We start from the raw sequence: 27,117 nt of genomic DNA on the forward strand, positions 1-27,117 counted from the left end.
GCCTGTGAAAGGCGCAGGTCCCCATGGGCCGCCCCTCGGGAGCTCACGGGGTGAGCACCGACCTGCGGGGCCGCGGCAGCCGCACCGGCTGGGCCTGTTTTCTGTCCACGGAGGGCGGGATGTGCTGGTCCCAAAACCTTCCGAACCTCCCCCCTCCCAGCCGGTTCTGAGCTGGGGGCAGCGCCGGGCACAGGGAGGTGTCGGTGCCCGGGAGCCCCGTGCCCGCCGCAGCCACCCCCACGGTTCTCGTCGCTGCTCTGTTACAATCCAGGATGCAATTTCTGAAGGAACACGCCTCTGTGCTTTTATAAATGAAGCTGGGAGTCCTGCAGCGTGCATCACTTCACATTTATATGAATTTTATTGGATCTGCCGTTTCATCGCCCAGTTTCTCGGTGCCATCCAGCCCCTGCGCCTCCTCCCGGCGCTGCCCCACCAGGCAGCCATTTCTCCCCGTCTCCCAGATCGCTCAGACCCGAGCACACAACCGCCTCTCGGACCTCCGTGGCGGTAACCACCAGCCCCCGAGCGCTCCGTCCCCGCCCCGCGGCTCCTCCCCGCCGCTCCCCGCCCCGCCGAGGCAGCCAGTGCCGGCCGTTCCGGCGCACACACCCCCGTCCCGCCGCCCCCCGCGCTGCCCAACATGGCGCTGGTGCTGGCGGCCGAGCGCGGCGGCTGCTGCTTCTGGGCGCTGCGGCGGCGGTGAGTGCGGGGAGGCGAAACACGGCGCGCCGGGCCCCGCGCTTTGCCCGGGGCGTCCAACGCACCAATCACCGCCTTCCCCGCTGGGGCGGTGCGCGCTGTCGCCGCCGTTAACGGCGGTGGAGGAGGCGGCAGCGACCGCGCCCGGGGGGGAACTGGCGGCGGCTGCCGGGCCTGGCGCGGGGGAGGCTGCCCAAGGCCGAGCCTGGAGCCGGGCTGCCCGGGGCAGCGGGAAGGGGAAAGGGGCCCTGCCCTCGGGAGCAGCGAGGGAGCCGCTGCTCGGTGCCGTGTGTGTGAGGGATTCGGTTACCCCGAGCTCCTCTGGGGAAAGAGCGAGCAAAAACCCCCAAGTAGAGCTTCAAGCATCGTTTTAGCCGTTGGCACAGACTCCATGAGCCTGTCCGGGGTGCTGGGTTTGGCGAGCAGGGCGGAGGAGCCGCTGTGGCCGCCCCTGTGTGCTGTCCGGGGCAGGAGATGCTCGCCCTGGCAGCTGGTTATCTATCAGGAATTCAGGAAATGCCCCGATTCCCCCTCTCCTTATTAAAACTGAGCTGCTGGTTATGTGGTGTCCAGGAGGTCTCCTGTCCTCTTGCCTGACATTGTTTAAAAATTGCTGGACTTGATCCAGGATTCCAAAATTGGTTTATATGTTAATTAGAACAGTTCCAAGAGTTTACTTTTACTGTTTCTTCCAGCCACTTAGCCTTCTCTATCTGATTTCTTCAGTACTTTAGCTTGAGGTCTAACTTATATTCCAGAATTCTTCATAGCTCTTCTTTCTTGCTCTCTTTCACATTCCTCCTTCTTGCACCTTATATAAACAACTCCTGTGTCCTTTTTTAACCATTTCTGGTTTGTGATTGTTCCTGTTTTATTTTCCTGAATACTTCAAGTTGACATCTTTGTAATAAACACAAGATGTTGCCCATTCTGTTGGCTAGATTTAAAAAAAAAACCAAAAAACAACTTATGTTGACTATTTCAATTGGAATTCTGCTTAAAAAAAAAAGCAAAGGGACAGTTTCTTTTTTCTGTTGTGTCTAAATGAAAACCCTTTTAATGAGAGATCTGGTTAAGTTTGCTTAACCTGCCTTGTTGTACTCAAATACGTTCTGTATAAGTAGTTGTATCAAAAGCTTCACAGCCACGTTAGTCCTTCTGCCACTTGAAAATAACAGTATCTTAGTTGCCACTTCTTCATGTACTTTTTTAACACTTTTGTGTGTTTATAATTCTACAGGCAATGGAACCAAGTGCAAAGATTTGTGAAATGGGCCTCAACGATAGGTAGGAAATCTAACTTCTTTAGCTACTGATATGTTAATGTAAGAGTGGAATATATTACAGGGTACATTTCTCACCTTGGATTATCTACAAATTTCTCAATTAGCATTGCATCATCATTGAAAGACTTCTTTGCTTCTCTCCTGGCTGACTCGAGCTGGTCCAGAAACTCCTTTTCTGAGTGAGCAATTCTCATGCCCTAAAATACAGAAAAAAGTATATCTAAATGTCTAAAAATATGATATACATAAAAATCCTCCCTGTACGCAAACAGCACATCATGGGATGTGCTCAGTTGTAAGGGACCCACAAAGATCATCGAGCCCAACTCCTGTCCCTGCGTATGACAACCCCACAGTTATTGCTTTTGTAATGTGGATGGTTTTACAGTTAGTTTTACACCATTAGTTGTTGAAAAAATGGTAGGTTTTCTTAAAGTAAATATTCAATATTTGTATAGTTCTTGAAAATGGTAGTCTATAGCTTACCTAACAGAAATAATCTTTAATGTGTAACCAACATTTTGAATAATTTTATTTGTCATACTTAGGTGTACTCAATGAAAACTATTTATTTTTGTGATGTTCTCCTCTGAGTCCTTTTCTGAGACAAACGTTGCAGAGTCTGTGAGAACTATTTTTTAGACGTAATGGTATTTAAACAATATATGAAGGAAAGTAAAAAATATTTAGCAAACTGATTTAAACTTTCCCTGTTACCATGTTGTCTAAAAAGACAAGTTATATAATTCAGACATACATTTTAATTTTATTAGTTAGTTTTAAGCTATTTAGTTCTGCCTCTGAGGTCTCTGGCTGCGCTGGCCTTGTATTGTGTGTTAAGCTGTTGTCATGAGGCTCAGTAGAAGCTAGATGCTTGTAAATAGCTGTTTAAAACCAAAACAAACGCAACAAAACCACCACAAACATCCTCCCCCCCCAAAAAATCCTCGTACCTTGTTATGCCTTTGTCACTATGTACCAATGGGGAATAGTGCCCCTCAAAGAATTGTTAATCACTTCTGCTGGGGAGGCGAACAGGCGTTAATCATTTCCTAGGTGGTCCGGAAAGTACACAGTAAATATATGAGCATTAAGTTTGCTGTTTTAGGGTTAGAATGTATTTCTTGAACTGTAGAAAGAAAAAAAAGTCTTAAATTGAACATATTTCAACATAAGGATTGTAAGGAAAAAATTCCAAGACCAGCATGGAAATGCTTTGGGTGACGCATGTGTTTTTTCATTATTGGAAAAAATGCATAAACAGTATAAATGTTGGAAGAGAAATCTGAATTTTAGAATTGTTTATTTTCAGGAATGTTTTGAAGGATTTCTTTTAAAATTTACTTACTGTGCTTCATCCCTTTAAACAGGAGGTCACAACATAAGGAAGATTCTTATCGCAAACCGAGGAGAAATTGCATGCAGAGTGATGCGAACAGCGAAGAAAATGGGCGTGAAGTCTGTAGCAGTTTACAGTGAAGCAGACAGGAATTCCATGCATGTAGCAATGGTGAAGTATATTAAGTTCTTGATTAACGCTCATGCACAACAGCGTTTCTCATTCATAAGTTCAGTGTGAAAGTAGATGTGTGTGCTAAAGCAACTGATTTTCACCTCTGTAGAGTTACTTCCAGGTTTTCCTTGAATCCATGAGAAGTTTGCCAAGTCTCTGTCTGGGCAGCTGAACAGTTTTCAGGAAATGCATTGAGGTTTGGCTCTGACTCCGGAGTAGCCACTGGAGGTTAGAGAATGGACTCTGATTTTTGTGAAGAAAGTCAGAATTTGTTTCACCCAGTTGAATCTCCCCATAAAGAGAGCCAGTGATTTAAACTGTTGCATGCCCGCAGTCTGATAAGCAATATGAGTTCAGATATTGAGTTAAGCTTGCTTTTATTATTCACTAAACGGTCTGCGTTATGTGTATTTTTTTTCTACAACAGGCAGATGAAGCATATTGCATTGGTCCAGCACCTTCCCAGCAGAGTTACCTGGCCATGCAGAAAATAATGCAGGTGGCAAAAGTCTCAGAAGCACAGGTAAGGAAATAATGACTTTAAATCTTCCTTTACTTCCATGCTCTTTAGTTCTTTATTTTTACCCATGGCGTTTCCATCTTGTGTTTCTTTAGCACTCTACTGAAGTTTCAGGCTTTTCTAAGCTAAACTAATATAAAAATAGGCTGGTAACATTATTCTATTTTAGGCTATTCATCCAGGTTATGGTTTCCTCTCAGAAAACACAGAGTTTGCAGAGTTGTGCAAGCAAGAGGGAATCATCTTCATAGGTCCGCCTTCATCTGCTATCAGAGATATGGGTATTAAGAGGTATCTATTTCTGATTTGTTACTTGGTTGTGCAGTTTACAGTTTGGCAAAGCTAATTCTGTTAACAAATGACCAGTTGCTCCGTAATTGTTTTATTCTATCAGTTCTCTTTCTCTTTTGTTTTTATGGCTTTCTTCAAAGGGATAAGCTTCAGGGTAAGAGATGTGGGATTACTACAGAGTTAGAAACAGTCAAGATTGTTGAGTTTTTAGGATTTTGGTCATTAAATACCTAACTGATCCTAGTTTTCCAGATTTGGGGCATTGCAGTGTTATGTAGAAGGGTTCAACAGTCAGATTGGATGTCATGTATAATGGTCAAAAGAATGGTGGAAAACACCCACCATATCATCAGGAGTTATTGTGGCTCATATAAAATGGAGTGATAAGTTTTGTTTATCACAGAGGATCATACTCTTAGTTACTTAGATCAAAGAAATGTTTCCAGGGTATAGAGCATAAATCAAGAATATGGAAATAAAGTTATTACTAACACATGAACTATGTAATATTAATTTCAGAGAAATACTTCTTTCTCACTTCCTGATGTGAGAGGACATTATCTAATTTAACTAGTTTCATATGTCTATTTGAAGTTGTTACACTTGAGTGTTTTATGTGTGGTGTGAATCCAGCCTCTATCATGAAGAGTTGTGCCTTTGTATGACTTTAAATACAGTTTTGACAGGACACAGTGTTGTAGTTTGAAAATGTGAGGTTTTGACCTCTGTAACATGAGTCAAAAGGCAGGAAAGAACAGTGAGCCTGAAACTGCTGCTTTTGTGTGGACGCCTTGGAGAAAAAAAATCCCTGTTCGAAGCATTTGATTAATTACAATCGAATTGCATGTAATGCAAATAGTCCCGTTGAGGTCAGTGGAACTACTTTTGTGAGGAGAAATAGTATTGGGAACATATACAGGTTTGGAGCTTAAAGTAAAAGAAAAAAAAAGCTATTATAATTCTAAACATAAAACTGTTTTGTCAAAGCACTTCCAAAGCTATAATGTCTGCTGCTGGCGTTCCTGTTGTTGAAGGTTATCATGGAGAAGATCAATCAGATGAGTGTCTGAAGGAACATGCCAAGAGAATAGGATATCCAGTGATGATTAAAGCTGTTCGCGGGGGTGGAGGAAAGGTAAAAGACCTAATCTATTCATCCTGTGCTGTCAAGTTGTCGTGTCTTGGTGTCCGTAACTGAATATTCTGAAAGAAATCTTTAAAAATGAGCTGGAAAACTACTTTTTGTTAGAATTTATTATTAATGTCCAGTCTGGCACTATGAAATCTCATTTCCTTTTGTTGTGCAGTCAGGCGCAAGATAAGTAGCTGATATGAAATGGAAGGGTTTTGTTTATTTCAGTGGATCTCCAGTAATTCAGATAAACAGAAAAGTTCTGTGGATCTGTTTGTGTGAAATTAGATGACTGTAAATCGTTACTTTGTGACAGCTTCTGTGTTCTCTCTTTCCTAACAGTTTAAAATGTTGTGTTATAAGTGATTAGAGCACTATTAAAATATTTGATGTGCAGACACTTTTTAATGTACCATGAATTTCCTGTTTAATCTGATTTTAGCCTGAAATAAATTTCTATAAAAATGACATGATAGAGAATTATAATTATTTCAAAAACAGCTATACTTGGTTTTTAGTGAAATCAGTTTTTCTTTGCCAACCTTGGAAAATTTCTATGGTATTTAAGAATAAAATAGAAATTTGTACGCATCCCTATCAGTGGAATGGTAATATCTAGTTTTTACACTTTTTATGGCACTTTCAATGGGACTTGCTGGGATTATCTTACTGGGAGTTGATAAACAAGTTTAAGAAAGAAGGGAAAAGTGTTATCATTAAACTAATTTATTGCTGTTTGCGTGCAATGAGGATTTTTATGCATATCATATTTTTAGACATTTAGATATACTTTTTTCTGTATTTTAGGGCATGAGAATTGCTCACTCAGAAAAGGAGTTTCTGGACCAGCTCGAATCAGCCAGGAGAGAAGCAAAGAAGTCTTTCAATGATGATGCAATGCTAATTGAGAAATTTGTAGATAATCCAAGGTGAGAAATGTACACTGTAGTATATTCCACTCTTACATTAACACAGCTGTTTTACAGGTAGGATGAAAATTGGTCTTGTATGTTTTATTTGCACTACGGCAGGTGTTAATTTAGTAAAAATTGTTTATAATGTATTGAATTTGTTGTAATGACTTTGTTTTGAATGATAAGAATTAAATTATCACTGTTTCGGACACATGGCAGTGACATTTAAAGACACTGATATTCCTTCTTGAGTGACCTTTCCAAATTTGATTTATATCTAGGAAAAAAAATCCCTTTATAATAGTTAAACTTCAGACCTGAGTCAGCCGGTTGTGGTGTTTCTGCTGCCCTCAGCTGTCTTAAACTGGTTATTTAATCTTTCTCTAGTGTGATATTTCAAACAGAAGTTGTAGTCTTTAGCTCATGCCTGACCTGTGAAACTGAGCTAGTTTATTTTTTTTTAATAAAGAACTCAGCGTTCTGTTTGATACTCTTGAACTTTACATCTGTTTTTCTTGAAGCATCACTATAAAGAAAGCATTTAGTCTAAAGAAACCGAAGGCCTGCTTATGCTGCCAGGTGGGCATGAGAACTATCTAATGAAATTATTGGGGAATTTCATTTGCCAGCATCAGAGGATTATCAGAATGATTACACATTTTTGTTAGTTTTATACATAGAACGAAGTTCTGCCACCTAATAGTTGTCCTCTGAAAGGGCATGTTGAAAAATACAATGTGATTCCTGGGCCAGGGCTACTGCCCCTTGTGAACTGCTACACAGAAAATTCAGAGGGAAATCATTGTTATCAAATAATAGTGAAATGGTTTTATTTTTATAATTAAAAAAGAACCAATAAAGAGGTAGCAGCCTTTAGATACGTATCTTGCTTATCTTACGACCTGTGAGGTTTCACTGCATTTAGAATCCAGTTTCATTCAGGGGACTGAGGAAGTCCAAACCTGTTGAAATCCTGCATAATAGCAGCTTCTTTTCTACAGTTTTGTCTATTTGAGGTCAGACATTTGAACCTAGAAGAAGTCCTACTGACGTGTACAGGATTGTGTACAAGTTCAGAATCTGTTTGGGTGAAGTCAGTCACAGGATTGGGGCATTACTGAAACCATTGAAACATCTATTATTACGGAACAGGCATGTTGAAGTCCAAGTGTTTGGTGACCAGCACGGCAACGCAGTCTATCTGTTTGAAAGAGACTGCAGTGTGCAAAGGAGACATCAGAAGATCATTGAAGAGGCACCAGGGGTGAGCAGAAAGTTCTCATGATATTTTTTATGAACCGACATATTTTTGAAGTAATTGCTAACCCCTGTTGAATTTATTTAGCAGATAATAATTTATTTGTAATTCTCAATACGTGTTCTAATTGAAAAAAATCACTTTTTTAGGAAAATGATTCTTAGAAAAATAATTATGCAAATTTCAAGCACATTGGTAAGGATTGATAAGGATTTCAACATTGATAAGGATTTTGGTACGGTTGCTAAATACCACCAAATATTCATGCATAGTAGATTGAATATTACCAACACTCACAATAACTTATTATCTTTTGTGTTATTAACAGCCAGGAATTAATCCTGAAGTTCGAAAGAGACTTGGAGAAGCTGCTGTCAAAGCAGCTAAAGCAGTGAATTACGTGGGAGCAGGTAAGTCTGTGGAGGAATGGCTGCTGCAGAGATGTGCTTTTCACTTAGTAAGACTTCAAGCCTCAAGGCAAATGGTGTGTGATTGTTTTAGAATAAGTCACACATCCCCCAACTTTTTTGAGGTTTCAGAAAGTCATCACATAGTTAATTCTGATGTAGTTATAAATCTGAATTAGCACACCTGGGCTGAGCTCAAGACTGGTGGCAGCTGGAAATAGAAGGAAAAAAATTCAGAGCAGATAATTGAGGAAACTAGATTGTTTTTGGAAAGTTTGCATTATGAATGTTGTTAATTTTGAGCGGAGCAAGGGAAAAATAATTTCAGCATACAAAGAACAATATGTTGAAACGGTAAAGCGTTTAAAAGAAAAACACAACTCACTGTGAAGCCCACACTGTTTCCCAAATCAAAAAGAACCCGCTAAAACTATTCGTGGCTTTCTTTTCTCACTGCTTGCTTTGGGTACTTATTTTTAAAACATAATTACACACTCTGTACATATACACAATAGTTTAAAGAGTCTTGATCTACTTTTTACTAAATGCAGCTCTTACTGTAGAGTGGCTGATAAACAGCACAGGATATGTAAATGTGCAAGGAAACAGCCCTTCTGTTTTCACACCTCGTGACCCTTTAAGATAATTTGTATAGGATTTAATGAAATTCAGTGTATCTGATTTAGAAATAGTAGTCTTGTCCTAGCATAAGTGAATTAAGTATCTTAGGTGCCCATTCTGAAGAAGTCTTGTTTTGTTGAAGTGCCCTTTTATTAAATGCTTCAGGAACAGTGGAATTTATTATGGACTCCCAACATAATTTTTACTTCATGGAGATGAATACCAGACTGCAAGTAGAGCACCCAGTTACAGAGATGATCACTGGAACAGACTTGGTGGAATGGCAGCTTAGGGTAAGTGTTAATGGATTTTATGTGTAGAGTTCCTCTTGTCTGGTGAGTGGTGCTCTTTGATAGTTATTATGAGACACCAGATGGGTTCAGCTAATGGGCTAGTTTCCCTTGCTCCAAAGGAACATCTTGTATTACTGTATTTGATCGTAGAGCATTGTGTAGATGCTCTGAATTCCAACAAAGTATTCTTCTAGTTGTATAAAGAAAAAAATGGTTTTTTTAAAGCACTTTAGAGAGGCTATAGAGATTGTGGAAATTGGGAGGAGTAGGGTCCTGATCTTTCCCTTACCATGCTTAAAATTTTTTAAAACTTGAGTTCAAATGTATCTCTGGCCGAAAAATCATTCTTACATCAGGCCGTAGGAGGAAAACTCTTCACAAAAATATGTGTCTGGTGTTATACCAGTATAGTCACATTCTAAAATAATTGTATAGTGTGGACTGGAAACAGGCAATTTCCTCACACGCCCAATTTGCAGGGAGATTACTCACATGTAGTGATAACAAGAAGTTTTGGACTTTAGCGAATTGCAAATGAAAACCAGTTCTTGTTAGAGCAATGCAGCAGTGAGGCCAGCAGCACACATTGAGCTGAAGTAGATAGCGTGGGGGAGTGTTTGTGTAACCAGAAAAATAAAATGGCAGATGCTGATGCAAAAAGGAGAAACTTTTGTCTTCCTCATCTGTGAATAGAAATTGAACATTGAGTGCTGAGCTGGAGCAGGGACCAAACAATACTGGAAGAAAGACATAAGGCAGAAAGATTTCAGTTGTCTTACTGTGTGGCTTAATCAGCCAATAGGTAAAAAATGTCTATTAGTTCTTGGAGAGATTACTTTTGTGAATCTGTATAGTGCTGTTTCTTTAAAGACTAAATTACATTCTGCTGTCTCTGCTGAAATCTGTAGTTTGGGCACAGAAGACATAGTATGGAAAACTCCTGACACTTCAAAACAAGATGAAATGTTGCTGTAATTTTTTTAATAGGAACTTGTATTTCCCCATGTAGATGGATATTGTGTTACTTCCTGGTGAAGGGTCTGCTCTGCTTAATTACAGCAGGCTGCTTTTGTTATTTTGTCCCTAAAAGCCCTGTTTTTTTCAATGTCAAACTGGTGTGTTGCTGGTGTTTGTTGGTATTCGTGTATTTGTAATGTGAATTCCTTTGAGTAATTAAATGATGTTTCCTTCCCTGTTAAAGGTTCTCAAATTGTTAGAAATCCACCTATAGAAACATTCCCTTAAATGTGCAAGTCCCACATTACATGGAAGACTCAACAGCCCAGGCCAGTCGTGCTGGCTGCTTGTAATCCATTTTATCATCTGCTTTTGGAGCAATTTTTCTCTAAAAATATCTTGTCTTGGTTGACCAGGCTTTAACTTAAACATTTAATTATTTTTGACACAACCAGAAGAAAAAAAAAGAAGTTCCATTATGTTTTAGTTGTGTGAAATATTAGGAGATGAGTTTACACAATAATAATTTAAAGTCCTTTGACTGATGATTCCCAGAGAAAACGAAGGCGTAACTTCAGAATTAGCCTTTTATGACCTACCACATCTTTCTCCTTGTGCTTTTTTAAAATCTACTTTCTAGTTGTTCATGTTTAGAAGAAAGATATTTAATATTTCATACTTTGGGACTCCAGAATATTAATCCTGCACTAAAGAAAAATAACTATTATTTTCAGGTTGCAGCAGGAGAGAAGATTCCCCTAATGCAGGAAGAGATTCTGCTCCGGGGCCATGCATTTGAAGCCAGAATATATGCTGAAGACCCTAATAATAACTTTATGCCAGGGGCTGGGCCATTGTTGCACTTATCCACCCCACCGCCTGATCGTTTCACCAGAATAGAAACTGGAGTCCGACAAGGTAAAACTGAAGGCAGGGATGTAATCAGAAATATTTACATCAAAAGCTTTTCTTTGTAAGCATTTCCCTCTTTGGCCTAAATAAGTTTATCTGACAGGGTCTAGTTATGAAGACAAATCTCTACAGAATTATTCTTCCTTGTGGTTTTCCAAGTACTTTGGGTCAATCGCTGAATGTTTTCTTTACCTCTTTATTTACCTGTATCCAAATATTGTCCATTGGATCATGCTGATTATATTCTCATCACAGTTTATCAGTCCTGCATTCTGATTGCAACAAAGAAAACTGAACTTGAGTAATGTTACCTCTACGAAAGTCTGTATGGATGTTGTCCTTGGGCTTGAAATGCCAGGTTACATAATTAATGTTCTTTAAGGACACAGAGAAATGTGGCCGTCAATTGTGTCAGTGTTTAGTGCCATATGGGTGCAATACTATGCATTACCAGCTTTCAGAAATAACTTGGTTTAGTGTTACAGCATTTTTTTAATATATTTTAGGTGATGAGGTTTCTGTTCATTATGATCCGATGATTGCAAAGCTGGTTGTTTGGGCTGAGGATCGTCAAGCAGCACTGAGAAAGTTGCGATACAGTTTGCGTCAATATAATGTAAGTAGAAGGAATCCAGTATGATTTCAGATCTTGAGCTAGCAAAATATGGATAAAATACTGCGGTGAAACAGAAGTGGTTTCTAAGAGGGAGCCTGCATTGCTGCTCCTGTTTCGGCTTTGTTATTTGTTTGCAGAGCCTGTATTTTTTCCTGATTTGCAAACTGTTTTCATTGGGGGAGTGAGCAGAGATAAGCGTGAAGTCCAGTTTTACACACAGGTTTTCCTCTTAAGTTTGCGATACCTTCAGCTGGATGATGCAGCTGGGACTTTGTAGAAGAGGAAGGCCAAACAACAATGTTTTTAATTGTAGCGTGAGCTTTCTCAAACTTAAAGGAATTTGTAGGTGGAGTTTGTGTTAGATGGTGTTTACTTGTCATTTCTAATTTATAAAAGGAATTACTTTTTTGAACCATGTGGTAAAGAAATAATGGAGTATTTTTTCATGCTGTCAGTTGTATTTAAGAAGTGGTTCCTTTTTCTCCTATAAAAACTACAGGTGTTATATCTGTATATCTAAGGTTTGACTTGAGGTGAGACAATATTATTCATATAGAATTAATTTACACTTTTAAATCAGAAACATAAATGTGACTGAGGTACTGGAAAAGTTTGGCCCACTATTATTTTGGCTAGAAATGAAAATTTTTGCAAGTGAAAGGGTGAAAATAATTCCCTTGTGGTTTTTTTTCAGAATTTTCTTAGTAATTCTGTCAATAAGTGCTGAAAGCACAATATATTTACCAGTTTCACTGATTTATCTAAAATAATTAGTTGTGTTTTCCTGTTGTCTGCATAGGTATTTTGCACTGCAGAAAACGAATAGTATCTAGTGAATTTATAAAGTCACCATTCTCATTTGTTACTATTGAAAGATCAAATACAGACTATCTGGAACTATTATAACTCCTTTTAGTAAGAGGCACTTTTCGTATTAGGAATGTTATTTTAAATATTCAGAGCATGAATTTTCAAACCAGTAGTTTTTGGTGGTTTTGCTTTTGTTGGTTGGTTTGTTTATGGTGTGTGGTGTTTGTTTTTTCCTAAATTACCTCCCATTACTATTGCTGGGAAACTTTCTTTGGTTTAACGGTGGACAAAGGCCGAGTTCTGAAAACAGAATGCTTTTGAGAAGGCTGCTTTTGTTTGCTTGTTTTTCTTTTTGCAACAAATGGTTTCATTGGTAATGAAACACACCGCTTGAATTCATTACATTTTATTGGTAACCTTTGTGTTTCGATGGTGCTGTCTGAAGAAAGATTCACCTATCTATGCACAAATTGAGCAGAAAGATGTATATTTATTCATAACTTCAATTTGGCAATGTGCTTCTTTTTCTTTACAGATTGTAGGATTAAGCACTAATATTGATTTCTTACTGAGCCTGTCAGGACACCCCCAGTTTGAGGCTGGAATTGTGCACACTAATTTCATTCCTCAGCACCATGATGAACTGTTTCCAACCAAAAAGGCGACCCCACCTGAAGTTCTGTGTCAGGCAGCTCTAGGACTCATACTGAAAGAGAAAATGCTAACAGATGCTTTTAGAGATCAGTCAAATGGTAAGGATCATTCTTTTGTTTTGATTTATTTTATTGGATGAGACAGTGCTATGAGCTCATGTGCAATTATTTAATTTGTGTGCTCCCTTTTTGCCTTACTTTGTATCTGCTCAGGGTTCTGCATTCTGGCATCTGTCAGATATTTACGTGCAGAACAGATGTCACTTTTGTTAAGGGGCAGATATTGAATATATCACCACTGTAAGGTACAGGCTACTTCCCACAGCACTTCAGATGGGCACTGTCTGAAAGATCTTGGGATTCATGATCAGTGTCACTGTGTGCTCTTTACAGGCATGAACAGTGAGTATCAGTCACTATTATCCCTACAGTTGGCCCAAGGTCTTCAGAGGTGGAATTTGCCTCTGCTAAGGCTGGGAGAGGCAGGGGGGTCTAATGGAATGAACAGCCCTCCAGGAGCTGAACATTCTGGAATTCTGACACTGTTAATGGCTATACCAGTGGGACATGCAATTGCTTTTAATGAAATCTTCATATAAATCTAATATATGCTGCCAACAACCTTGTTAATTTTATATCATCTTCCACTTAATCCTGGAAACACGGGAGAGTGGGACTGGAGAGATTCCTATACGCTATTCCCTTGCCTCGAGAGATAATGAACTGGTCACTCAGTATCTGATAGGTCTAAATCTGATCCATTCTCAAAACCACCAAGTAACAGAAACACCCCACAATCTTCCCAGGCAGTTTGCTGCCATGTTTGACTTCTCTTACAGTTGGAGTTTTCAGTTAAAGGTTAATCTGAATCTGCTGCGTTGCAGTTTAATTCACATGCTCTCTTGTCCTGTTCAAGGGTGTGTTTGTGGCCAACAGTCAATATCCCTCTTCTTAGTGAGTGCTGTGGTTAGTGTCGTGTTTTCTGTAGGTTACACAGCCTCAGTTATTCAGTGCTGAAGCTTGAGTGAGGGGTTGTCACTATCTATTACGGTGGTTCCCCAGTTTTTATGTGCAATATAAGCAGATAAGGATGATGGTAGTAATAGTGGGACATTGATTGTTATGGTGTAAGTTCTAGGTATTGTATTCTGTCAAGGTAGAATGAAAGTAATGTATCTGTGTATTTTGTGTTTTAGATAAATTCTCACCATTTGCATCCAGCACTGGTAGAAGAATAAATATGTGTTATACTAGGAAACTGTCTCTGCTGGATGAGGAAAGCGGTAAGTTAATAAAAAAGTGTGTGAAGAGAGAGGAGATGTTTTATAGCTACTTATTTTGATTGGTGCTTGAAAATTCAGGCAAAGAAACAGCAAATAGAAGCAGTATGATTTTAATGCAGTTTAATCTGGAAATTCACAGAATTGTATGGTTAATCTACACTGTTAAATCTTGAGAGGATATAAACCAACTTCAAATGATTCTACTAATGTACATCATTTAAATGAGTAAGGTTGAGATTTTTAAGACCTCAGTGCCATTGACTTTTTTTTTTGCTTCACTCTGGTGTGAAAATGCTCAGTACTTTTTCCTGTGAAAAATCTGGTTTCTGTCCAGCTAACTTAATATAGATTTCAGGTCATAATATGAGGTGTTCATTTTTGAAAAACAAATTGTCTAGAATTCAATATGAAATCTGTAGTGTGTACTAAGCTAATTTGAAAATACCTATTCTTTTCTTAGTATTGGTAAGTCTTTTTTTTATCAAGAAAGGCTAAATATCATTTATATGTCATTATTCTTCAGATGCTATAATTGAATCTACTCACATACACTTATTTTGTTTTATTGCACAGTTGTGGATGTAGCTGTAAGTTACAATCAAGAAGGGTCATACAATATGCAGGTACACGTCCTTTTTTCAGATATTTCATTACATGAAACTCATTGTTCTTTTATGTAGGTCTTCTCTCAGTATTAACTGTTATTAAAGTTGCTTCATAATTATTGATACAGGATTCTGGTTTTGGTTTGCTTGCAGCTGTTGTTGTGGACTATTATTTTGGCCTGAAATCATTTTTGCTAGATGCTGGATTGGCATGGAAGAGCTACTAAAATGCTTTTGAAAACTAAAGCTAAGAAAAGCATTTGTTTTTCAAGTTTTTAAAGATCTTACTCTTTATTTTTCTCTTCCTTAAATTTGTCTAAAACATTGGAAGTTACATTTAAATCTGCATTTAAAAAGACTTTTTTCCGCAGGACTCCTGCCTTATTCTGTGCATGAGATGGATCTCCTGTGGGATAAATAAGAGCTTTCTAGAGCTTTGTCTGTAAGATAACACTTTTCCAATTTCCACCTTCACAATAAAAAAAGCGATTACCAAATGAGATTGAGGAATGATGAGAGTAGTAAATCTTTTGGTTAAATAATGGAATGATGCCTCATAGCATTGGCTTCTTTCTCTGTCTACGCTATGGAGATCCTATGAGATACAACTCTTTAAACATTGATAATTTTGTGTGTGCATGTGTGATCGTCTCTAATTGTGTGGCTTATGGGGTTGTGTTTTGCAGTGTTGAATAGCTTGAGTTGAATGGATTTTCTATCCAGTGGCACGCAGAAGGATTGCATGCTTGAGAATGCAGTCTCTCTATAGTTCAGCTTCTTGTTTCCAGTATTCAGAAAAGGCCAATTATAAGTCAGTATTTTTGAACTGCTTAGACTGCATAGAGATGAGTGTGTTAATTGACAAATAAAGGATACATAAGATTTTTTTAAAAATATTTTAATTCCAGAATTATCTATGAAGAATCACAGGTTATGAGTGTATACTGCAAACACTAACTTTTGGTTTATTGTTCGTGAAGGGGTAGGTTTTGTCCTTATAAAAGCATTTAACTTTCAGATTCAAGATAAAACGTACCTGATTTCTGGAGAGATCTTCAATGAAGGTGATTCAGTTTACTTGAGGTCTTCTGTAAATGGAACAGTGTGTAAGTCCAAATTGGTCATTTTGGACAACATCATTTATCTCTTCTTTCCGGTAAAGTTCCTTTCTTTATTACCACAAGTATAAAATTTCAGAGTTTTAATCCATGTAAATAAGCAATATAAATTTCAAGAGAATGTCAAAGAGAATCATCATTTCAACTTGTTACATTGGCCCATAATGTTTTGATACTTGTTTGATTTATAGCTATAATTAGAAGTTAGTTGCTTATAGTCAGTGAGTGAGAACATCCATTGCTTTTAGAAGGGTTATAAAATAAATTCAGATGAATCAGAGTTGCAAATGATGGTTTGGGAGGGGAGAACACAACATATTGAAATGGTCAAATATCCCAAGTTTGTTGTAGAACAGTAGCAGTTATTTTAAACTGACAATTATTTGAAAGTGCTTGTAACTGTTTTTTTTTTTTATTTCAGTATGTTTAATTTTTAATATTAAATGATAAAAAAAATAATCTGTGGTACCAGAGTGGAGTGTGAGGTGAAAATCTCAAAGAAATCACAGGAATTTTAGAGTATGGGTAGGATATGGGGGAGAATGAGCCTTTGGGAAACTGGGTAGCAAGTCTGAGGAATTAGGGGATTTTCAGTAATGGCAAGAATTTTTCATTAAAATTTCATTGTGAATTAAGAAACACTCATTGACAGTGCTTGGCAATGAAGATGCCAATGTCTGTCTTGTTGTAGCAACCTGCCTACTCCTTGTGCAAACAGTCTTTACTCATTTTGTAAAACCTTCTGTGCTGTTGCTGTGTGAACAGGGAAGGTGTAGGTTTGGGACAAAGGTCTGTGTGGAGCCTCTTCTTCACAGGGGTCGTTCCTTCCTTGCTGATCCTCAGGCTTTTAAGGACTTGGGCATTGGCGAACTATTAAATGCACCCACAGCCTTTTTGATGCCCTGGCCCCATTCAGCTGGCACACTAACCAGCTGGCTCGTTTGCCTGAAGCTGGATCTGGTTTTCCCTGTGTGTCAGCACGTGTACTAGTGCTGTTATTTTATGTTGTTAACTCAGATGTCATTGATTTTACTTCTGTAGGAAGGCAGCGCTCAGATTGGCCTTCCCGTACCCAAGTACTTGTCTGCAGTGAGTTCGGTGGGAATGCAAAGTGGTGCCGTAGCGCCCATGACAGGCACAGTTGAGAAGGTAATTATAATAATACAGATAGGAAATTAATGATCCGATACATATCCAAGTTCACTCTTCCAGAAATGGTGCTTTTTTTTCCTGTACTGCCATGAAAGAATCAGGGCCAGAGTGTCAGTCCTGGGTAACTTTTCCCAGTTGGAAAAAGCTCTATTTATTCTGACTTATTAGCAGTCACTCAAGAGTTTTTTCAGGCTTCTCGTCTTCTCTTTTGAGAGCTCTGGAAGATCTGAATATTTAACTAATCTTACCGCTTGAGTAATGTTTTCTTAATTACTTTCTAAGTCAAAGTTCCCTGAAGTGTTACAGGCTTTTTGATCCATTTCATCTGACCAAAAGAACAAGATGATAGATGGACTTGCAAAAACAATTAAATATTTGGAAATGCCTTTTTTGTTAAGCTGTGTGTTTGACTGCTTCTGTTTCTGTTTTTGTTTCTTTTTCTTTAGTCTTGTGTATTTTCCTGTATGGTGGAAAAGTTTCAAAACAAAAGAGATTTCCAGGAGAGTTTAGTAGTTTAATCATTCTGCTAACAATAAAAGGCATGAAGCCCTTCACAGGGTAGAGTGCATTGAACGTGGATCGCTGACATACCGAGTGAACACTCTAAATCAGAGTTATTGTGGAAAAGCCAGGTGTCTCCTGCAATCTTTCTGTATTTTGTTTTGAAAACAGCTTTAGTGACTGGCTCCAGGAAGAGGTTCTGAGCTTTCTCTTTAAGCACAGAAAGGGTAGAACATATATTGTCTCTTCTAATGCTGCTTGTTAGATAAATAAATGGCTTCCTGGTCATCCCGTTAGCTGTTACTGATCCTCTGACCCCCTTGAGTATTATGTGGAGAACTCAGATACCCAATTCAACAATAACAAAGATACTATGAGATTGGATTGCAAAGCCACCGTCAGTCAGTGGGTTGTGCTCGCCAAGATCCACCTGCTGGTTTTTAATGGTACAGACGTGTGATTTTTATTTGTTTCCAATTTTCTCTTGAATTGTAGGTGTTTGTTAAAGCAGGGGATAAAGTTCAGATCGGAGACCCTCTGATGGTTATGATAGCTATGAAAATGGAGGTGAGTGACGTATAAAAGGTTTTAATTACTGAGAAAATAAAAACCTGTTCATAATGTAATCGCTTTTGATTGCATTATTTAAGTATGATGCAGATTATAGCTTGCAGATGTCAGCATCACTTTATATGCTGTAGAACAAGTGCGTCTCACTAGATTTTAGAGGATTATGTTTGCTCTTATTTTAATAACCAGTGGTGATTATATAATCCATAGTATTCTGCAGATGTTTTAACATTCGTTTGGTTAGATTTGTCAGTCCCTGTCTCCCCTTCCAAGAAGCCTGTAATTCTTTCATTTTTCTAGCAGAAAACTCAGTATCTCTCTTGTGAATGTCAGGATATAAGCCTATGGAAAGCCTGCAGTTACTTCAGGCAGAAATTTAGCTAATGGTCACTTTATAAATATGCCCAGGATAATTCTTTTTGTTTATAGTATTTTTATTATTACTTCCATAAAGTTTTACCAAGAGTACACTAAATATTCTCTGTAATTGTCCATGTGGCATTCAGTGGACTAGTATTTTGGCCATTATATAGTGTCACATTGCTCGACCATGGCTCACATTGCTTGAACTACAGCTTTGTAGCCTGAACCGGTTTGGTTTGGACTATTAGTTTATTTTAAACCAGATTGTGTCAGCAGAATTAATGTTGTTGAGAAAATTTGCCTTTCACTTATTTCACCTTTTGTAAATAACACTAAAGTTACATGAAATACAACATGTGTGCACTAAAAAAAAATTACGCCCAAATTATTTGCGATTGGACGCTAAATGTTTCTGCCTCCCCAGCTGACATCTCAGTCTGACATTATCTGAGTAGTTCTTTTTTTCAATGCTATTGAGATATAAAAAAGCAAATTATTATTTAAATGAATTCTTGCTTAGATGTGAGGATTTAATATCTGATATGAAACGCTTTGATATTAGATTAACCCTGTGTAGAAAATTACTAACAAACAAAGCTACAATGGAAAACTAACCTGATACAATAGCAAGTAGAGCAATTTGAAGATTGGTGTGTAATGTGAATATGTTATTCCTTTACTGTCACTAGTAGCTGTATTTGTATTTCATCTGGATGTTGCCAAATATCTATTCAATAAAGACCCTTCCTGGCCAGTGAACAAAAATATCTTCAGTGAATCTGCAGCTTCCTCTTATGGGGATAAATCTGCTTTATGATTAACAATTTGGACTAAAACTGTATTATTTCTGCTCGGTATTTATTATAATAACAAATAGTATTAGTGAAGTAAAATAACATTTAGCTTTTCATACTTCAAGATATAATATTTTATAGCCTTTTTATCCCAGGTATATTTATCAAAATACATATTGATGAGAAAATAAAACTTGAAAAATGACTAGGATAATATTTTAAAAGAAAGTTTAAAATGTACATGTCAGAGGAAGTAATTCAGTGCATTCTTTTCTAATTGCACCAGAAGAGAAATATTAGCATGTATTAGCATTTCGGGGGGGAACAAACCAAACCACTCTACTGATTGCCTGTTGCTGTGTTTCTGTGCAGCACACCATAAGGGCTCCAAAGGCAGGAGTGATAAAAAAGGTTAATTTCCAGGAAGGTGCCCAGGCCAATAGAGATGCTCCACTAGTTGAATTTGTGGATGAAGAGGATGAGTCAAAATAAAATTCAAGGAAGGTGCATTTTATTTTTTTCTACTTTGTTAATTTTTCTCTCCGGAGAAGATTTCTTCATATTTTCAGCAAACTGTTTTGTATAATGGATTGAGGAATTGGTTTCCTCTGCAGTTCCTACATATTCTGACTGTAAATTATACTGACTTTGCTGAAATTTGGATATTGCTATACTGTAATTGTATGTGTAACTCGCGGACCTACATGATTGTTGTTCAGTTGTTACGTTTGCCTGTGAGGAGGCATTAGACTGGAAAAAAGATGTAGAACTCCTAAAGGGTGGGAAAGGTTAGAAAGGACTGTATGTTACAGACAGGTAGGCTCCTACTTTTGCATTCACAGATGCCTTTTTTTCTCCTGAGATGTGAGAGCATTGATTTGAAGGAAATCTGAAAGGTGACAGTTGTTCTGTGAGTTCATTTCTCTGGCAAAATCCCTGTTTGTGGCTTATGCTGTTGCCTGAATAGGGAATTCAGGATTGTTCCTTAACCCAGGATCCCTCTCAGTCATTTTTGTTGCATCTTTTTTCCCATTTACCTCAATGAATAATGAAAATTTGCTTTTCAACAATTATTTTAATATTCTTTGAAATATATGATACAAAGCTTTTTTAAAATACGTAGCTATACTCATCAAAGATGGAATGTAAGTGCTTTCCAAAAATACAATTTGATCTATAAACATGAAATTGTAGTGCAGAAGGATGATCAGCTTATTTAATACTGTTGTGCCAAATAAAATACTGACTTCAAAATCCTTATCACTTTTCCTATATTGTTCATATTCTAATAGATTACTTATTGGCTGAGATGAAGTATACCAAATTCTTTACAACAACATGAAATATGACTAGGAATAATAGAAGGGAAAATTGGTAGTTTTTTGATATGCAAAGAAAATATTTCTCCGATGCAGGATACTGTTCATTTGCCATAAATTTATTTTAACTTGTTTAAAAAGCACCTCAGAGAAGCAGGAAAAGGGGAAAAAAAAGATACATTTTACTTGTTGCAAACTTGCCAAATTTCTTCACTTTTTAGTTAAGGTGAAGTTCTGCTTGTCATATGAACTTTTGATACACTAATTTAAGATGATAGCATGGTTTATACTGCAGAAAGGAACAAACGCAGATGTTGCAGTGATCCCAAATTTGTAGTTACATCTCTGCAAATGGATTCTTTTACTTATCTGAAATCTAATTTCTGAATCGATACACAATGTTGCAGGGAATTCTGATGGGACTCTGTAACTGTGCAGCCTTGCCCGCAGTGCAGACAAAAAAGTAATGGCTCTGGATGGTCTGTATATTAAAAGCAAACTGTAATACTGTTCAGATTTCTTTGTAATCCAATGGCCACCTACCAAGAAATTCCACTTCATTGATCACCCTGTATGATATCACCACAGTGATTTTTATGTACTGCTAAATAAAAATTAAGCTTCACTTTGAATGTTTGTTTTTATTTTTCTTCATTTTGTTCTTTCCTTGGTTATGTTTATGTGTGAGGGTTTTAAGGAGCTGTTCATGTGTCATCATCTGATATCTGACAGACCACAATCTGCAGATCACATTTAGGAGGCAGCAATCCAGACTCTCATAATGGATTTCACTGCAAGTAAGTTTAGTGACTGGTTTTATTTAAAAATTGAATCTACGTGCAGAAACGTGGACTCAGTCATGAAGAAACACTGCAGCTTGGCATTTGTTTTTTCCTTTCTATGTGACATTGCTGTGTTTCTAGACCTTCTTTGCTGCACTGAATCTGTAGCAAAACAATAAAACTCACCCCATGAGGCTCTCTGTCCACTGAGCCCGCACTGCTTGCTTCAGCCAGTGAAACAAGAACATGTTCCTTAGAAGCTGATAAAATGTTTCCCTTGGGAATGAAAGGAGACAAATAATTTACAAGCTTTAATTTTCTCTCACGACTGAAAATAAGCTGTTAGGGTTTTTTCTCTATAGGTTTCCACTGAGATTGATTTTTCAAATAGTGATTTTCTTTTTAATTGCAAAATAAGCGCTCTCGCTGAAGTCAGTGTCAGAATTCACACATGCAAATTGTTTTACTGCAATGTGATTTAATTGAACTTAAGAGATGTGCAGAGAATTATTAAAGGTAGATTGTTCCTGTAACCTTGAATTTTAATTTACAAAATACTCAGAATTTTTCTGTTTATTACAAATAAATCCTTGGGTTATGAGGATAGAAGAGAGTCATATGATAATAACATAGCTGTAACTAAGCTGTTGTCTGTAGAACACTGTGGTAGAGTAAGAAAGAAAAAACTTGGTAATTGTTTAAGATTATCTCTGCCAGTTTTTAGTTATTGATATACCTTTTCAAATAAGTGCTTGTAGTTCTGATATGAGAGTCATATATATTACAGAAACAATGAATCTGAACTGATTCTAATCATAATCATCATCAAGGGGAGAGGTCAGGGGTACGTGGTTCACCCACAGTTGGTGGCCCACAGGAGAGACCGAGGGCATCGGTGTTCCAGCCTGTGGCTTCTGGGAGACCAGAGCAGAGAGAAGCACTCAGTGAGCTCAATGCTTGCTGTACCAGGTCAGAGACATCCCGCTTGGGAACACGAGTGTCACCAAAATGCCAGCCCTCCATAAACTTTAGTTGCCCGCCTGCGGGAATCTCGGTCTCTCGTGCACCCTTCAGCTGCCGTCAGTTACTGTAGCTTACACCCAGTGAAGATCTGTGGCGTGGGGCCTGAATTCACACTGAATCAGGGATTAGGACAGTGGGGTAGAAAGCAGGAGAGCAGGACTGATCTCATTGCAGCCACTGACTCACCGTGACTTCAGGCAAGTCACTTAGTAGGTATTTGCTTGTGCTTAATGAGGTTCATGTTAATCAAAACACTGCAAAATTTGTGGACGCAGTGATTTATAAATAATTATTTTCTGTGCTTGCTGGCGGATTTGTAATTTCAGAGGTAGATTATTTTTACTTATAAGGTTATTTTTTTACCTTTTATACAGTAAATATCTAAATTGGTGAATTGTAAAAATAGTTTCCAATGTATATTGAATCCTTTGTAATGGTTGTACTACCCAGTTACCAGAAAATCCTGGCTTCTGCCCTCATGATAATTAAAAAATTAATACTCAAGTGTTTTGGCAGGACCTTTAAAACTGAGTCATTGGTAGGGAAAAAAGTAGTTGGTCTGAGCAGTTGTACCTATTTTAAAGGGCATGTGAACCAGTGCACTTAACACAGGTGTATAATTTTTGTTTATTATTCTTCTGTTCAGTCAGATCAGGAAATTTTGACTGTTGTGTTTGTAAAAAGCTTAACAGTGCTGTGTAGAATGTGTTCACTGAACAGTCAATGGCAATGGATTAAGGTCTGAACTGAGAGCTTTTATGCAAGGTATGTTCTCAATAGATACCTTAACTGCTTATAAAGTTATGTTCAAAATGATAGATTTTTACACATGAATGCTTCCCAGGTAAATATCACTTAGTATCTTTATGGTAGTGGGGCATAGCCTTCTGCATAAGAACTCAATTTGGAAAGGAATATACACTACTGAACATCATATTAAAAAATCAATATCGCAGAAATTCATAATTGAAACCTTGGCATTTATTTTTGTGTGGACTGATTGTATTTCCTGAAAGAAAAAAAAATGGGTTCTGAAAGCAATGCAATGTGTTTTATTAGACATTTGATGTTAGCTTAAAACCTGTTGATAATATGACGAATTCATGTTAAAATAAACATGGATATTCTGGTTGAATATCCCATATTTTTTATTATGGCAGTAATAAGCAAGTAAAACACATGTCTGGAGCCCTACTGGGTTTTGAAGTTATGATGGTAGCTGAGTTTTAGCTTTAATCTGTTTTCTATATAAACAGTTCTGGTGCCAAAGAGTTGCTCTTGAAATGGTAATTGGTCTCTGTGAATAGCAGCCAACCTACTCACTTGAAAAGTAGGGAAAGCAGGAGATGTTAACGTCCGGGAGCCAGCAAAGCGCCACAGCGGGTCTGGTGAAAAAGCTGCTGCTGAGAGCTGCATCCCTTGTTTCCCTCTCTGAAAAGGAAGGCACATCTTTTCCTGGGCTGTAGCATCTCGCTCACTCATCAGCGTGCACTGGCGCACAAAGAAACAGTGGTAACAGCCCACATGTGTTCAGTGCCCTGTGCTAAACATCCCAGAAACATAAGACATAGAGTTGTTAAAATGAGATCAAGTATGAACTAGAATAGACCAATTACAGATGTGGTTAATGCATGTTATCCTTGAAGCCTGCCCCGCTGTATTGCTATGGATAGCTAGTCACGGGCAGGGAGGTTACAAATTGCCACTTAGATATCAAGAAAATACTATTGGCTGGGATGCGTAGACATGTTTGCAAAAACAGTTTGCTGTTACAATAGTGTGGAGTAGAAAAGGCTAAATGTGTGTTACCTTTGACAGGAGGTAAGAGTCATCTTACTTTGTATGTCTGTGTTACTTTTGCAGACTGCTTACTTCAAGACATGCCTCCCGTACATGTAATTTAAATTACTGTTTCACATATTAATAGCAATGTGCTCTGAATTTGGATGGCTTATTTTTATTAAACAATTAAAGATGGCACATACAGAAAATCACTGTCGTAGGGAAATAATAGTGTGTCTCAGTGTCACGGATTCTTGAAATCATCCATAATTCTTTGTAGTGCGAAGGGAAAGCTGCTTACTGTTCAAAGGCAAAGTTTTTAATCATGAAGTCATAGTTACAATGGCACTGTCTGGTTTATAGCTTGGGAAATTTAAAATCATTCTGTTTACATAAATCATACCTTGTTTACATACATTCTGAACCAAGGAAATGCCAACATCTCATAAAAATCAACTAGCTGTCTCAATTCTTATGGCCTCCGACTCCTTAAATCATATTACATAGACTAAAATCAAGGCATTTTAAGTATCTCAGTCCTTCTAATGAGTAACAAAAAATACAAGCGTCTTGCAGTTTTGCTTATTACGTGTCCTGGAAAGTCTCGGTTTATTCAGGGTAAGCCTGCCACAGTATAGTTAGGTACAGCAGAAACATTCACACTTTGTTAGGTTCACTGACCTCTTTGTCCTTTGTCACATAAACCTGTCCTGCTCCCTCCCACAGATACAGTCATGTGGCACCCAGCTCCTAACAGTACCTTTGACTGGGTGTAGTACTTTGTAACCTCTTACGTAATGTAGGAAGGATGAAAAACTTAACAGAAGGTGAACACCCTTCCCTGTAACCTGTTAACAACAATCTGCAGACACTGGCGATGTGCTGGTTTGTAGGTGGAGATCTCGGGCTGTTCACTTCCTCTGTGCTTCTTTCAATGCAGAGAAAATTACGTGGGCTGATACAGACATTAAAATGTATCAGCTGAACAGCAGGATAGGAGGAAACCCTTGGGTCTTACCTGTGGATGCTGTGGAACTTCATGTCTTTAGAGTGGCATTGAGTCTCCTGGCTCAGGATAGTTGATGGGACTCTGCTCTCTTAGTTAAACGTGGTCAGCATTCGCAGGCAAAGGACCACAGTCGTAACCACTTTATGGCTCTTCCATCATTGTAAGATGAATTGGTGGTTTGACTTTCTAGAGTGTTAAGTAGTTGACAAAACGATGTGGGGGTTAGAAAGACATTTCTAGGCCAAGCTGTTCCAGGTTATTGTTATCCTTCATAAAGCTTTGGGCCTCTTCCTCACAAAGTGCTCTAGATGGAAGTTCTCAGCAAGGGGATTACACTAAATGGATTCTGCACTGACAATGTGAGACTTGTTTCTCTATCTGCTCAAGAAGAGAGCTCAAGTCAGTAAAACAGATCAGCATTATATCCAGAGCTATGCATTTGACACACATGGATTTAAATAAATACATCACTGACTGGTTCTCCTGGGGTTCGCAAGAGATGAAACACATCATTGGATCACACCACAAAACAAGGCAAGCGTGTCAGCCTTACCATAAATTAAGTCATCATGTTATTGTGGTCACGGTGATTATGCTGCATGCAGGTTGCACAATGAATAATATTTCCTTCTAGTCTGTATCACTGAATGCATGTGTCATGTTTACAAATAGCAGAGCTGTTTATCACTAGATGGAGTTGTACAAAAGCTGACATGTTACAAGCCCAATTTAGACAACTTATTCTAAGTATGTACAAAAAGCCCTTTTGGCAGCCTCATGGTGCCTCTTGCTTTACAAAGCACCTATTTTTTTGCTCAGAAGTGGTAAGGGTGAGATTCAGACAGCACACACCTCACTGGAGCACAGATCTCCATCTGCAGTTGTACTGCCAGTGGAATTGGGGCAATCTGACTGTGTCCTGAAGTGTGTGCTGAGCAGGATCTGCCTCCTGCAGCGTGCCACGCAAGGGCAAGATAACTCGGCCAGTCTAATCAAACTGGCTCAGGCTGAGGCAAGGGACAGCCTGGGCTCTGGGCAGGCCAGCTTGCCTCTGATGCTGCAATTCGGACACAGCTGTGGAAGCACTCTGGAAGTCAAGACAGAAGAGCAGACCCTAGCTCCCACTAAAATCAGTAACACCGCACCTCCAACTTAACCAGCAGTAGGAAGACACTCCTCATGTACAGTTTCACCTTAAAATTGAACTTACACTGAAAAAAACCAAAACAAACACAAAACAGCAGCGTGCCCATGGGAAAAGCATTTATCTGTGTTCCACATGTTTTTTTTTTATATATTTCACTCACATTTTACTGAATCACCCGTTTTTATCTGCTCTGCTAAGAAGCCCCTGCAAAGCAGTTCATATTTTTCCATACCTTCTAAGATAGGAGTTCATAATGTAGAAGAATTTAGTAAGTTAGAGAGATCAAATCACAAGTCAGTCGAAGTTGGAAGCAGAGTCAAATGTCCATGACTGCCAGAAAAAAAATATGGTACAGCAGGAACAATTTCTGAACATTGAAGTACCAAGAACAACTTCCACCAGACCTGCAGCTAATTTGATAATTGCTAATTTGTAACCCAGGCAGAAGAGGAAAATAATTTATTGAACTAAAAGTTGTAGCAATAGTGCATTTTTCAAGGACTGTTTTTAAAGTGAATATTATTTGAATGCATAAAATCAGGTCTTCTAGATAATACCCATAAGTCTACTGATGTAAGTAGCACCTTATTAAAGCTTATGATGCTCTTGCATGTGATGTTCCTTGTGCTCTTAAGCTAAATGAAAAAGAGAAACACTTTTTCAATGGTCTGTTAAAAGAATGTTAACATACAACTTGTTAAAAGAACACATAAAACTAAACACAGTGTGCCCCTAAACACACATTCAGCACTGCCCAACAGACCCTGCGCTACAGAAAACCAGC

The 27,117-nt window shown here is 38.3% G+C and overlaps 1 protein-coding gene across 1 annotated transcript; it reads left to right on the forward strand.

The window, feature by feature from the left end:
- Nucleotides 1-643: 643 nt before the first annotated feature.
- On the forward strand, nt 644-19,763 carry MCCC1 (methylcrotonyl-CoA carboxylase subunit 1; the record flags this gene model as incomplete). Its single annotated transcript, XM_080349706.1, has 19 exons — nt 644-702; nt 1,943-1,989; nt 3,359-3,498; nt 3,929-4,024; nt 4,191-4,312; nt 5,300-5,447; nt 6,252-6,373; nt 7,511-7,622; nt 7,945-8,026; nt 8,810-8,937; nt 10,629-10,812; nt 11,313-11,422; nt 12,768-12,984; nt 14,082-14,168; nt 14,742-14,791; nt 15,792-15,929; nt 16,933-17,040; nt 18,040-18,111; nt 19,644-19,763. 19 exons carry the CDS (start codon nt 644-646, stop codon nt 19,761-19,763), a joined length of 2,142 nt encoding a protein of 713 aa, XP_080205832.1.
- Between the last annotated feature and the right edge of the window lie 7,354 nt (nt 19,764-27,117).

The sequence above is a fragment of the Nesoenas mayeri genome, assembly GCF_963082525.1.
Source record: "Nesoenas mayeri genome assembly, chromosome: 9".
In the NCBI taxonomy this organism is placed as follows: Eukaryota; Metazoa; Chordata; class Aves; order Columbiformes; family Columbidae; genus Nesoenas; species Nesoenas mayeri.